This window comes from Hibiscus syriacus, unplaced genomic scaffold, assembly GCF_006381635.1.
Source record: "Hibiscus syriacus cultivar Baekdansim isolate YM2019G1 unplaced genomic scaffold, ASM638163v2 tig00110485_pilon, whole genome shotgun sequence".
NCBI classification, from domain to species: Eukaryota; Viridiplantae; Streptophyta; class Magnoliopsida; order Malvales; family Malvaceae; genus Hibiscus; species Hibiscus syriacus.
In genome coordinates this window covers 533,161-546,926 of record NW_024062760.1, presented here as the reverse complement: position 1 = coordinate 546,926, position 13,766 = coordinate 533,161, and the positions used below count along the sequence as shown (strand labels likewise).

The window sequence follows — 13,766 nt, the reverse complement described above, 5'->3', positions numbered from 1 at the left end:
CCGAAGGTTATATCGAAAGGAACACGAAGAAAATTATCGATTGTACCTCAGCAGGGACCATTGGTGCATTAACCGCAGTTGCAGGAAGTTTCTCCTTTCAAGGCACCAACAACAGCTTCAGCGATCTCGATAGCCACTCCTTCCTGCAAAAACATACCGATGCTTCGTTTAGTAACCTCGTCCAGAAACAAATAAAACGTCGATACGTCAATCGAACAGCCTACCTGAGCCTCCATCGTACTAGCACCGAGATGCGGAGTGACGGTAACCTGTTGGAAATAAAACACTCACACAAACAACTTTTATTGAAACTCAAACAATATTACAAGAATACTCTCACTCAAAAACAAGAAACTACAACTCACTCTTATAAGACTTTGCTTCTCACTCACTTAGAAGCTCTTAATTTTTCTTGATGCTTAAAACTAAATGGGAAGGGGTATTTATACTACTCAAGAACAATCCTACACCACACAATAAACTAATTTAAACCATTACAATTCAACAAATATCTAACTCTCACCTAACTAAATTGATGTAAGCAATGACATCATTAATTAAATGATAAGTAATGACATCAATTTAGTTTGGGTTTGGGTTTAGGCTCCCATAATGGATCAAGTTATGATCCAACACCCTCCCGTAAACTTGATCTCGTGACCCTAGTAGGTTCCTTAATCTTAAGAAGTCTTCGCTGGTCAGTGGCTTGGTAAAATATCAGCAACTTGATCTTGTGACTTCACATATTCAACTCCACATCTTTTCTTGCAACACACTCCCTTATATAGTGGTAGCGAATATCAATGTGCTGCTTCGATCATGGAATACTGGATTCTTCGCTAAGGCAATGGCTGACTTGTTGTCGACACAAACCTTGGTAGGCTCTTCTTGTATCAAACCAATCTCCTTCAATAGATTTCTAAGCCAAATTGCATGACAAACACATGAGGTAGCAGCAAATATTCCGCTTCACAAGTGGACAATGTGACAATCGGTTGTTTCTTTGACATCCATGTGAATGCAATATCTCCCATGAAAAATACGAATCCAGTAGTGCTCCTTCGATTATCTATGTCTCCACCCCAATCACTGTCGCTATACCAAACAAGCTTGTAATCATTAGAAACGAATAGAACAAGCCAAAGTCAATTGTACCTTCAGATAGCGAATTCTCTTTGCAGCTTTAAAATGGGTGTTGGGGATTCCATGTAGCGACTAACCAATCCAACTGCGTGAGAATATCGGGTCTCGTGCAAGTTAGATAGCGTAGACTTCCTACCAAACTTTTGAAGAATGTTGGATCTACACTTCGCCTTCTTCATGTTTGGTCATCTTGATCCCGTATTCTGCCGGTGTGTTTATGGCTTACAGTTCTCCATCTTGAACTTCTTCAGTATCTCTTTGCATAGCTTTCCTGTGAAATGAAAATTCCATCATTTTGTTGCTTAACTTCAATGCCAAGGTAGTACGCCATGAGCCCATGTCTGTCATCTCGAATTCTTTCATCATCCATCCTTGAATTCATTAAACATGCTTGGGTTGCTTCCAGTGAAGATCAAATCGTCCACGTAGGGCACACGATCAAAATATCTTCATCTTGATCTTGATATATAGAGCATGCTCATAGGACATTTGTTGAAGCCATTCTCTTGGAAGTACTTGTCGATTCGGCTATTCCATGCCCTTGGTGCTTGTTTTAGCCCGTAAAGAGCCTTCTTCAACTTCAACACCTTGTCTTCATGCCCTTTGACTTCATAGCCTGATGGTTGCTGAATGTAAAGTTCCTCTTCAAGAACTCCATTTAGGAAGGCGGACTTTACATCCATCTGTTGTATCTTCCACTTGTTTTGAGCTGCCAAAGAAATGATTAGTCTGATAGTCTCCAATCGAGCAACAGGAGCAAATACCTCATCATAGTCAATTCCAGCCTTTTGACTATAGCTTTAGCAACTAGCCTCGCCTTGTGCCTTTCAATCTCTCCTTTGGCGTTTTTGCTTTGTTTTGTACACCATTGTGACACCTATCGCCTTATGTCCCTTGGGAGTGAGGTAGTTCCCATGTGTCATTCTTCTCGATGGCCTTGATTTCTTCGTCCATCGCATCTCTCCATTTCTTTTCTTGTACCGCTTCTTGAAAGCTCACTGGTTCACAATCGGCAAACAGACAAAATAATGTAAGATTATCTTGTCGTTCAGTTACCTCATAGAGATCTCTAAGGCTTCTTGTGCGTTGCACAACTCTTCACTTTGACTCCCACTTGACGATGATGAAGGTGATGAGTCTCCTTGAGTGGTTGATGTTGGTGAAGTGGGTGGAGTTGCAAGCTCTTGTTGAGATTCATCTAGTTGCTCCCTCATTGTCTGCTCATCTTCTTCAAACTGAGGAAAGAAATTGAAGTCATCTGTATGAGAGTTAAAATCCCATTCTCCTTCTTCGTTGAAGACCACATCTCGACTAATCACAAACTTCTTATTGTCTGGATTGTACAACTTGTAGCCCTTCGAATTAGCATCATAGCCGATGAAGATAAAACTCTCGCTTTTATCATCAAGCTTCGTTCTTCTCTCGTCTGGTACGTGAACATGGGCTATACTTCCAAAGGTTCTCAAGTGGGAAATGTCAGGCTTTCTTCCACTCCATGCCTCTTGCGGTGTCTTTCCCCATACACTTCTTGTTGGAGATCGATTTGACAAGTAGACTGCACACGATACTGCTTCCGCCCAAATTCTTTGGGTAGTTTCTTGCTTTGAGCATGCTTCGTGCCATGTCGAGGATTGTTCTATTCTTTCTTTCTGCCACACCATTTGCTGGGGGGATCTAGGAACTGTCATTGGTCGACGAATTCCATTTGCTTCACAGAACTCTTGAAACTCCCTAGAAGTAAATTCTCCACCTCGATCGGATCTCATGGATTTGATCTTTCTACCGCTTTCTCTCTCCACTGCTGCTTTGAACTTCTTGAAGACTTCAAAAACTTCGACTTCTGTTTCAAGAAATATACCCAGGTTTTTCTTGAAAAATCATCAATGAAGAGAAGAAAATAGTTACTGTTACCAAGAGAGCTTGGCTGATCGGTCCACACATCGGTATGGATGAGCTCGAGTGGCTTCTTGGCTCTTGTCTCCGACCTTTGGAAAACTTTTCCTGAATTGTTTCCCGACTAGACACCCTTCACAAAGCTGGTCAGGATGGTTGATGCAAGGTAGTCCCTTCACCATCTCCTTCTTAGATAGTAGCTCTAGACCTCCAAAATTGAGATGCCCGAATCGAAGATGCCAAAGCCATGATGAATCTTTGTAGCAAGCTTTCAGGCACTTTGCAACATCATTTTGAATGTTGATCAAGAACATTCTATTCTTTGACATCGGCACTTTAGCAATGAAGTTATTCTTATCATCTTTTATAGAAAGATTTAATTATTCATATGAATATCATAACCTTTCTCTACCAGTTGCCCTAAACTTAAAATGTTACTTTCATATGGGCACATAGTAGACATTTGAAATAAATTGATGTCTCCCATCTTTCAAACGGATAAGAATGTTACCTCTCCCTTTCACTGCTATTGTGGAATCATCTCCAAACGAAACATTTCCACTTACTGACTTGTCTAGCTCCACAAACATGTCTTTCCTTCCACACATGTGATTGCTTGCACCACTGTCAAGATACCAGGAATTTGCTTGGCCACCATCAGTTTCCTTTCGTGCTAGAAGAAGAGTTTCTTTGCCATCTGTCTTTTCCTCCACGTAATTGGCCTTCTCCTCAATTTTGTTGTTGGGAGCTCTACATTCTGAAGCATAATGCCCAAATTTTTGACAATTATAACATCGAATTTGAGATTTGTCATACTTTGAGTTTGGATTAATTCTTCCACGGCCTCGTGTTGAGCTTTCTCCTTTCTCATAGTTGTTGTTGGAATTGTTATTGTTGTAATTCCAGCCTCGTCCGCGACCTCGACTTCCACCTCGTCCATGGCCTCTACCTCTGCCTTGGCCACGTTGGTTTTTATCATTGCGTTGGCTCTCATGCATATCCTTGAGTTGCAGCTTGAGGAGTTGCTCAGTAAACTCATGCTTCTTTTTATGCTTCTCTTCGTATGCTTGCAATGATCCTTGGAGCTGTTCAATCTTCATTTCTTCCAAGTCTTTAGTTTCTTCAATCGTCACGACGATGTGCTCAAATTTGGGATCCAACGAACGGAGTATCTTCTCTATTATCCTCACATCGTCTAACTTTTCACCATTTCTTTTTAATTGATTAGAAACAGCTACTACTCTTGAGAAATAATCTGAATAGACTCAGATGCTTTCATGTTTAAGGATTCGAATTCACCTCTTAATGTTTGGAGACGAACCTCTTCACTTGCTCGGATCCTTTGTAAGAGGTTTGCAGCTTCTCCCACGCTTCCTTGCTAGAGCTTGCACTTGAAATCTTTCAAAACCATCATCATCTAATGCTTGATAGATGAGGTAGAGAGCCTTCTTGTCTCTCTTTCTTGAATCCTTCAAAGTTGTCTTTTGATCTGGTGTAAGAGTAGCAAAAGCATCATCATCCGCAGGCTCGTTATAGCCTTTCTCTATGATATCCCACACATCTTGTGATCCAAGAAGTGCCTTCATTTTGATACTCCAATTGTCGTAGTTGTTGTTGTTGAGTGTCGGAACTTGGAATGGTGCCATACCATTTGCCATATCTCTCAATATAATGAGATTTTGTAAAATCCGATTGCACGGATGAATCCGGAACGATGAAAAAAAACTTTGGAGGGACTTGGACAACTCGGTCAAGGGCTCCAACTCGGCTGAATCGGCTCAACTCGGTGAGTCAACTCGATTTTCTGGCAGCAGTCTTCCGGCGGTGCGTGGCGGTGCGTCAGAACTCAGATTGAGAAAAATTCTGGCGGCGTCGTATTCCTCTCGTCGAGACCTTCGATCTTTCCAACTCGCTCTGATACCACTTTGTTGGAAATAAAACACTCACACAAACAACTTTTATTGAAACTCAAACAAATATTACAAGAATACTCTCACTCAAAAACAAGAACTACAACTCACTCTTATAAGACTTTGCTTCTTCACTCACTTAGAAGCTCTTAATTTTTCTTGATGCTTAAAACTAAAATGGGAAGGGGTATTTATACTACTCAAGAACAATCCTACACCACACAAATAAACTAATTTAAACCATTACAAAATTCAACAAATATCTAACTCTCACCTAACTAAATTGATGTAAGCAATGACATCATTAATTAAATGATGTAAGTAATGACATCAATTTAGTTTGGGTTTGGGTTTAGGCTCCCATAATGGATCAAGTTTATGATCCAACATAACCTTCTCATGCTGCACCAACTTGTTGTCTTTACAAGGTGGCTCCTCACTGAAGACATCAAGAGCAGCCTGAGCTACTATCCCGCCGTTCAACGCCCTCCAAAGTGCATCTTCGTCGATCACTCCCCCGCGAGCAACATTAATTATACGAACGCCTTTCTTCATCTTAGAGAATGCCTCGGCATTGAGCATCTTCGAAGTAGCAGGGGTGAGAGGCATGTGCAAAGAGATGAAATCCGCAGTTGTTATGGCTTCCTTCAAGCCCACTAGCTCAACACCAATAACACGAGCAAGATCCGCCGGCGCATAAGGATCGTGTGCGATAACATGCATTCCAAGTCCCTTCGCTCGCCGAGCTACTTCCGATCCGACCTTCCCGAAACCTAAGACGGCGAGCCTTTTTCCAACAAGGGATACACCGACATACTTACTCCTTTGCCATTTCCCTACATCATGATAAAGTACATTAATCTTTTGTAAACTTGATTTATACTCTTTTAAATATAATAATCAATATTCAATATATTAATCTATTAATTCGGATCGTATTTTGTTATTTGTGCTGTACCAATGTCACATTGGTTAAAACAAACAATAGTTGGAACATATTTCAAAATTATGGATGATAGTCCTTCACCAGATTTCATGGAAGCATCAGCCTGAGCCACATTTCGAGCCATGGCAGTCAAAAGTGCGATCCCGTGCTCCGCCGCGGCAATGGTGTTAGCCGTCGGAGCATTGACGACCAAACAACCGTGCTCGGTGGCGGCGGCCAGATCGACATTATCAATACCAACGCCAGCTCTCCCGACTACCTTCAATCTCCCGCCAGAAGATTCAAAAACCGCGCGGTTGACTTTGGTGGCGCTGCGGACGATCAAGGCGTCGCAGTGCGCGACCTTGATCCGGAGCTCTTCGGGGGAGAGTTTGTAACAGCAGTCGACGTTGGCGTGGTGTCTAAGCAACGCTAAACCGGCCTCGCCGAGCTTCTCGGCGACGAGTACGGTTGGCTTCTTGGAGGACAAAACGGATGGTGATGAAGTTGGGGTGGCGGGTACGATTCGCTTCTTGGAGGAAGAACCGGGGGCGGCGGCGGTGACTACGAAGAAGCGGTGGCTTTGCTGTTGGGAGCGGGAAAAACGGATGTTGTTAGGGAAGGTGGCGCGAAAAGAGGATCGGAGGTTCCATTTAGAGGAAAGGGAAAGCGATGGAGTTTTGAGAGAGATGGTGTTTTCAAAGAAGCCATTTTTGTACGGAGAGATGTAATTCGAAGAAATTTTATTAGACAGAAGCGAAGAGGAAGATGAAGCAGACAGAGAAATGGAAACGAGGGAACGTAGGATCAAACAGTTGGTTAAAACTTGAGTTAATTGTACAACACATCTCCAAACTATGACCTTTATTTTAAAATAGTCCATAATGTTTTAATTATTCTAATTTCATCTCTAAACTTTTGAGCATTCCAATTTTATTTGTAAACATTTGAATGATATTTTAAATAATTAATCGTGATAAAAAATTGATAGTTCAATTAATTAAATTATAAATAGACACTAAAAAATTTATTAATATATTATGAATTTTTTATTTAATTATAGTTGAACTGATGGTTCAACAATGTTAACTTTATATTTTTGTTCAGATCAATTCGACTATATTTTAATTTTTTCGCAGGGATTTTTTTTTTTGCAGGGATTACTGCCCATTACAGACGCGCATATGATATTAATGATATTAATAACTGCATATGAATACTGTTCAACTATGTATTTTTGTATTTATTTATACATGCATTGCATTTTATCTATATTTTTAATTTTCTGACTGCCGGAGGTCTTCCACGGAAGCTACTCTCAACCTGGCGTTGGGGGCAGCCTACTACCCTACCTCCCCTTACCCCACTGCATATGGGAATTGAGTTTTGTTGTTGTTGTAATAAATTTTACACAATAAACTTATTTTGACTAACAAATGTAAGTAAAGCCTTCTTTAATTATCTTTATGTTGATCTAGTGAAAGTGATGAGATTAAAGGTTTTAATTAAGTTAAATAACATTTCTATAAAACTATTTTTTAAAAGTTTAGTAGTCTTATATTATTTTATTTATTTAAATTTAATTGAAACATACATATATATACACATGTATACACTTAACTTAATTCTAAGGCTAATTAACTTAATTCTAAGGCTAATTGAGACAAAAGATGCCACATTTGATAAACGGAACGAAATTAAAATCAATTTGCAATTTATACAACTATCATAGATCAAGTCAAATAGATGAGGACTAAATTGTCAGATTATCAGAATTCAATCATCAGTACAAATAGTTAATGGCTACCCTACAAGCATTTGCATACGGGATAAGCCATTTTTGAAAGGTCCCAACCAATATTGGTTGAAGGTGCTGTGCTATGGTTGCACAACCGATACTAACTTCCTCGACTCCTCAATCGTTGATTACCTCTCAAATACCCCTAAGCCTTTAACATCTCAACCACCAGACCCGCCTCATTCTTCATCTCTCTCCGAAAGTCAAAATCTCCGATGAGATTTCGAGTTTGTTGCTATTAAACTTAAATGGAACAAGACTTCGATCGAATCACAGGGTCGTAAAGTTCTGAGAATTAAGTGTTCCGCAAGCTGGTGAGCCAGCACGATGCTCAACACTGATCCCGCAGTGGGCAAGAAAATCGTTTTGATGATAGCACAACATTTACACATCGGAGAAAGATAGGGATCCTCAACGACTATACAGTTAAAGAACCACTTTAGCAATGGAAAACGAAGATTCAATCAGCTATATTGTCGAGAATGACGAGGCCGTCGAGTTCTGAAGTTGACGATTGCCAACGTTTCAATGGAGCTTACCCTTCGAAGTTCATGGAATGAATTGTTCAAGTTCAATAAAGGGGAAGAAGGAACATGAACAACCATTAGCAGACAAGCAAGTCAGTGGGATGAAGCTGACAACGGCGATAGAATGTTATGGAATCAGGGATTCCTTTAAAAAAATGGGTTAATTTCACTAAACATCCTCAAAGTATGCTCTAAGTTTTAAATGTATCCGCAAGTTCATAAACTTTCAAAATTAAGTATTCAAAATATCAATAATATTAACATATCCTTCCATCAATCTAGTCATTATCCTGAACCTAATACAACTCAAATCTGACGTGAAGCGTATATTAAACAAGCTTAAATCCCAGTCGTTTGAGTAACCTGAACGAAAGAAATAAAATAAGAAACCAAAAAATAGAAGAACGAAATAAAATGATGTTTATGAACATTTTTTACAAGTGAACTCCAAATGGAGAAAGCTAAGACCTGTCAGAAAGTAACTCCAAGCTCTTTCGCCAAACTCTCTTTTGCCGATCGGTCCGGGTACTGATTTTGCTTGAAAGATTTATGAAGTCCCTGCAATACAAGATATAGACAAAATTTATAATAATCAAATTGATCTCTAATGATGGCACACAAAAGCTTGACTGTACTCAAGTTTTCACTCTTGTTCCCGATTTATTGAAGCCTTGTGAGAACACCATATTTACCTGTGTTGCAGATTCTCCTAGTATTTTATATGTTGATGAACCAGCCTGTTTACTTCTTGAGCCAGGTGTGCCAGCGCCTACAGGTGATTTAGCAGGCGATTTAGCAAATGGCTTAGCAGGTGATTTTGCATGTGATTTAGAGGGTGATTTAGCAGGCGATTTTGCATGTGATTTAGAGGGTGATTTAGAAGTACACTTACGATTTGAGAATGTTGATAAACCAGCCTTCTTACCACTTGAAACAGGTGTGACCACCTTTTTATCAGAAGTAGTCTTATGTTTTAACCTCTGCCGAGTGTTTCTCTTAGATGTGTTCTCCATTTCTGCTGACTTTTGCTTTAAACCATTGGAAGCTGAGACACTCATGGTTAGAGAAGCATTTCCATTCAGTTGTGCTGAAGCCACTTCTGCATCACATTTCTTCCTTTTTCTTGGTGCCGAGGAATCATTCCAATCGTCATCGTCACTGGAACTAGAAGGAACATTGCCATATGTCTCCTGTATGTAGCAAAAAAAAAAAAAAAAGGTTAAGCAAATCACGAAGGAAATAACCAAAACAGTAAATGAATGAGAATAAAAAGACGAAATGATTTATGGCAGGAGAACATCATGGTAACCTTTTGTAGTCCAAACTCCAACCTCTGAATGCTTCGTTTATCGGATACAACAGCACCATCTTCTTTAGCAGCTGGTTCCATTATTGATAACAGCTCATCATTCATAGACTTCTTTCCACCAAATTTACGTTTTTGGCTCTTGGAAATCCTGGAAGCACCATTAGAAATGGAGCCTCCATCTTTTTGTGAAGAAATATCATCTTCTACTAACATGGCGCCAAGATCCTCAGAATCAGAGGTAAAATCAGAACTTGAACTTTCCGTCTTAGCCACATTATCATGATTCGGGCCATCAGGATCATAATCGTCATCCTCTGAGTCTTCAGATGGAAGCCCCAAAAAAAGGATCAACATTAGCAGGTGCTTCCAGTTCCTCTGATGCAGAAGTGAAATCAGATTCATCAGAACCTGACTCATCTCCCTGATCTTTCTCATCATTTTCTGAAATATCAGGATCGTAATCATTTTCATCAGAATCATCCGAAGGTAGTCCAAAGTTAGGATCCTGATTTTGCCCGCCCGCAGCTAGTGCTGCCTCTGGAAAGACTCTGTTGATATAAAGGAACATGGTGAGGAATAAAAAAATCAAAGTAGAACTAATGGAAGCAAGAAAATATGTTATTGACCTCCCAACTGTCAGTGAGAGAAAGATTTGTTCCTTGAGATTCATTAACCAATTCAATATAATCAACTTTGCAGTCACATCCAGGGGATAGCCAACCCTCATCATCTGGAGGAACTGTAACACAGGAAGAGGTGCAAGAGTAAAGTATTATCAACATTAAAACAATTCAAAACCCAATATATCAAATTAGAAATATCAATTAGGCAATGGAGAGTATTACTGTCTTCCTTTAGCAAGGCGGCTGCAAGCAATATTGATGGAATCCTCGATCACAATCACCATCACATAGTATGATATCATTGTTTGCAGGGAAGTCCTTCGACCCGAATTTTGCACAAAATATCTGCAATTAAAGGATTTCAGTCTAAGCATTTCTAGTTCCAAGATTCGAACTATAATCATCCGCAAGTAAATAGCAACTAGAATATATAGACAATGCTTATACCTATGGTTTCCTACATCCTCACCATCAATTTCCCCTTCAGAATCAAACAAAGATTCGGGAAGCCTTCCTGCAGCACATAACGAATCAATACGTTGAAACAAATCTCTAATTTTCAATTTGCACCGAAGAATTTCAGAAGTAGCACGTTGAAGCTCCTTTTCTGGCTTTAACTTTTCTAGGCTGCAGGGTACACAAACATTTCAAAGCAATAAATAGACATTAGCTATCCATGATAGTAAGCCGGTAATGGATCATCAAACAGTGAAAGTTACAAAGTATTCTTATATGCTTAAAACTTTTTTTTTTTTTTGCTTTGTCCTCCCTTAAGCAATTATAAGTAACCTATAACAATACCAAATTTGAGACCGAGATGAGAACATTTTTTTAGTTTGTCATGAAATTTAGCTCATAAGCAACATCACTGCAAATAAATACAGGATGAAACAGTATAATAAACACAACTCAGCCCCTTCCAACCTTCTGTAGAGTATGCATCAATCAGACTCCACTCATAGTTTATTCGCTTCAGTAAATACCTAAGGTGCTTCCTGATTCTTGAATATTCATTGGAAACTTCTTTTTCCCTTCCCTCTTCCTCTTCCTCCTTTTTTTCTGCTTGCTAGAACCAACATCAACCAAATTATTGCTCGACTCGGTAGCTTTAGATTTCTCTTGTGATTTTGAAAGCAAAATCCTGTTATTGCTTCTCAAAGATCTTGGCGGATAATTTTTCTTTACATTTTTGGAAGTTCTTCCACCCCTATGTTCGCCAGAATTCTTAGGTGTTGTTTCATGCTGTACCACACCAGAATTTTTTGACATGTCTTCACAATGGAGCTTTGGTTGTTGAATGCTAGGATTTTCTGAAGCAAAATCTTGAGGCCATCCTAAAGGATCAACAAGAGTACTATTACTGGTCTGAATAACATCATTCACACCTTCAGAAGGTGATTGCAAATGTTTTGTCACAATTGCCCTTGTTTATATCTTCAGGATTCAATTGCAATGTTTGATTAAAAACATTAGTTGATAAACATTTTCCTATACCATTTGGTAAACTTTGAGAATCAATCTGTTGTTGCTGCTCTAGTGGTTCACCAAATTCCTCACATATCTTTTCAGAACCAACGCTAACTGTAGGCTCTGCACTACCAAGTTCAGTACATGAAAGTTTATCAGTCTGAATGTTCTTGCTAGAGTCTTCAGGCAACAACCCTAAACTTTCACTAGCAGCATTATTGGACAAATCATCACAAACTGGATGTGCATGTTCAGCAGGAAGATCACAAACCAAAGTACATGCTTCTTCACGTTTATTTTCAAGAATTTCAGAACCGGGGTTCTTGTCTGATGTTTCCTTATGTATAAATCCAGAACTATACTCATGTGTCTTTGCCGATGCAGTCTCTTGATTATGCTCGCACACACCATGAGAAAGGACTCCGAAATGTTCAGCAGAAGATGGTTTATCAATACCAGAATGAGACACACCAATGGTAGTTTCTGCTGATTCCCTTTGTGCTATTGCATTGCCACATTGATCTTTATTTTCTGAAAATTCAGTAATCAAACATTCACTACGAAATTCATTGGCCTGTTCTGATATACTTTCTTCTGGCTTAAAACGGTTTCCCTTTTCACACTTTTCTTCAGATGAAGATACGCCCATATTTCCAACCTTGATCATATCAATTAGAAGGCTAAAAATGCTACATAACAGCACCGATATTACAGCGATAAGTTGGAAATTTTTAATTTAACAAATAAATAAATTAATGAAGTTTGACAAAGAGGACAGTAAGTTATTCAGATAAGAGAATCCAAAGATCCTTACATGCAATATAGAACCAAAAAGGATGAGAAAAAAAGGCACACGCCTAACAATGCACAATACATAGTAGCTATGATAAGAAAATTCAAGAGATTTCCATTGTATTTTCAACAAAACGGACAAATCAATTCTCCCATTTAACAAATTTGAGCCTTGATTTCCAAAAGAATTACGATTTTCGAGAAACTATAGGGAAACATGAGAGGAAGGGTGATATGGTGAATTTGGAACAACAATGTATGATGTATCACCCTTTTTGGAAAATCTTGACCAAAATTCAGCAACCAAACAAAATGCAGTAGAAAGTAGAAACATAATTTACTTAAGAAAGCAATCTAAGATGTCAACATTACACATAAAACACCTAATGTGAAAAATACAAAGTGAGCTATCTTAAACAAACAACTATCTCCTCGAAAACAAGGTCTAAGCTTCAACGTGACACCATTCATGAAATCGAGAATACACATTTACAAACGTACATCTCTACCATTTTCGTGCAATAGGTATCTACCTAGTCGGTCGTCGTCTCCCTTATCATCGTGTGCATCGTTGGATTGCCTGGGTGTCACAAATTTGGGAGTTTGAGTTCGTTGGAGACGCGATTTTGAGTTGTGATTTTATTTTTCCTTCGTCGGAAACACAACGTTTATGGTTAAGTTTGACTTGTCGTAGGGTGGAGGTTATGGTGAAGGTCCAGTCAACTTCATACCGCGACGACTAGCGTGTGTTTAGGTATTGAAAATGAAGTTTTCAAATTTTCTTTCAAGATTTTGGGTTTTTTTCCCTAAATTTTTTTTTTTATTTTTGGAAATATTTTTTGAAAAGTTATTAGACCGTGACATGTGTCATTTAACTGTAAAATTTAATGGTCGTTACGGTCCGGACACTTAAAGTGATAACATTTATAACGTTAGGCACATGAATGATTCAAAAAAAAGTTTGAATACCTATCTAAAAAACAATATAATTTAGACATTTATTTCATAATTACGTCTTTAATTTATCTTAGTTAAGTTATTTCAATTCTATATTAATTGATAAAAATTAAAGTTGACAGAAAATAAAAATATAAACTTTAATAATAAATAAAAAAATTTAAATTATAAAATAAAAATAATAAATTATGGGTGATGAAGGTAAAGATAATAATAGAAAAGATTAAATCTTTATCAATCTTTATCTCGATTCAAAAAAATAGCACTCAATATCTAATCTCAATTCTTTTCAAATTATTTAGAATTCATCTCCAAATTAAACATACATATTTATCTCGATCTGATTTAACTAAAAACAATAATCAACATTTTCGAAATCTAAACTAAAAAATCAAAACAATTCAAAAAATCATAAAATAAAC

General features: G+C 38.3%; 1 protein-coding gene and 2 pseudogenes across 1 annotated transcript; all 3 read right to left on the bottom strand.

Moving 5' to 3' along the window:
- Positions 1–45: 45 nt before the first annotated feature.
- LOC120129383 lies at positions 46–6,582 on the bottom strand (annotated as a pseudogene).
- Positions 6,583–8,667: 2,085 nt separating this feature from the next.
- On the bottom strand, positions 8,668–9,254 carry LOC120129322 (pathogenesis-related homeodomain protein-like). Its single transcript, XM_039146844.1, has 3 exons — positions 9,056–9,254; positions 8,889–9,007; positions 8,668–8,754 (listed from the first exon to the last, which is right to left on the bottom strand). Exons 1-3 carry the CDS (start codon positions 9,252–9,254, stop codon positions 8,668–8,670), a joined length of 405 nt encoding a protein of 134 aa, XP_039002775.1.
- Positions 9,204–12,301, bottom strand: LOC120129385 (annotated as a pseudogene).
- Positions 12,302–13,766: the final 1,465 nt, after the last annotated feature.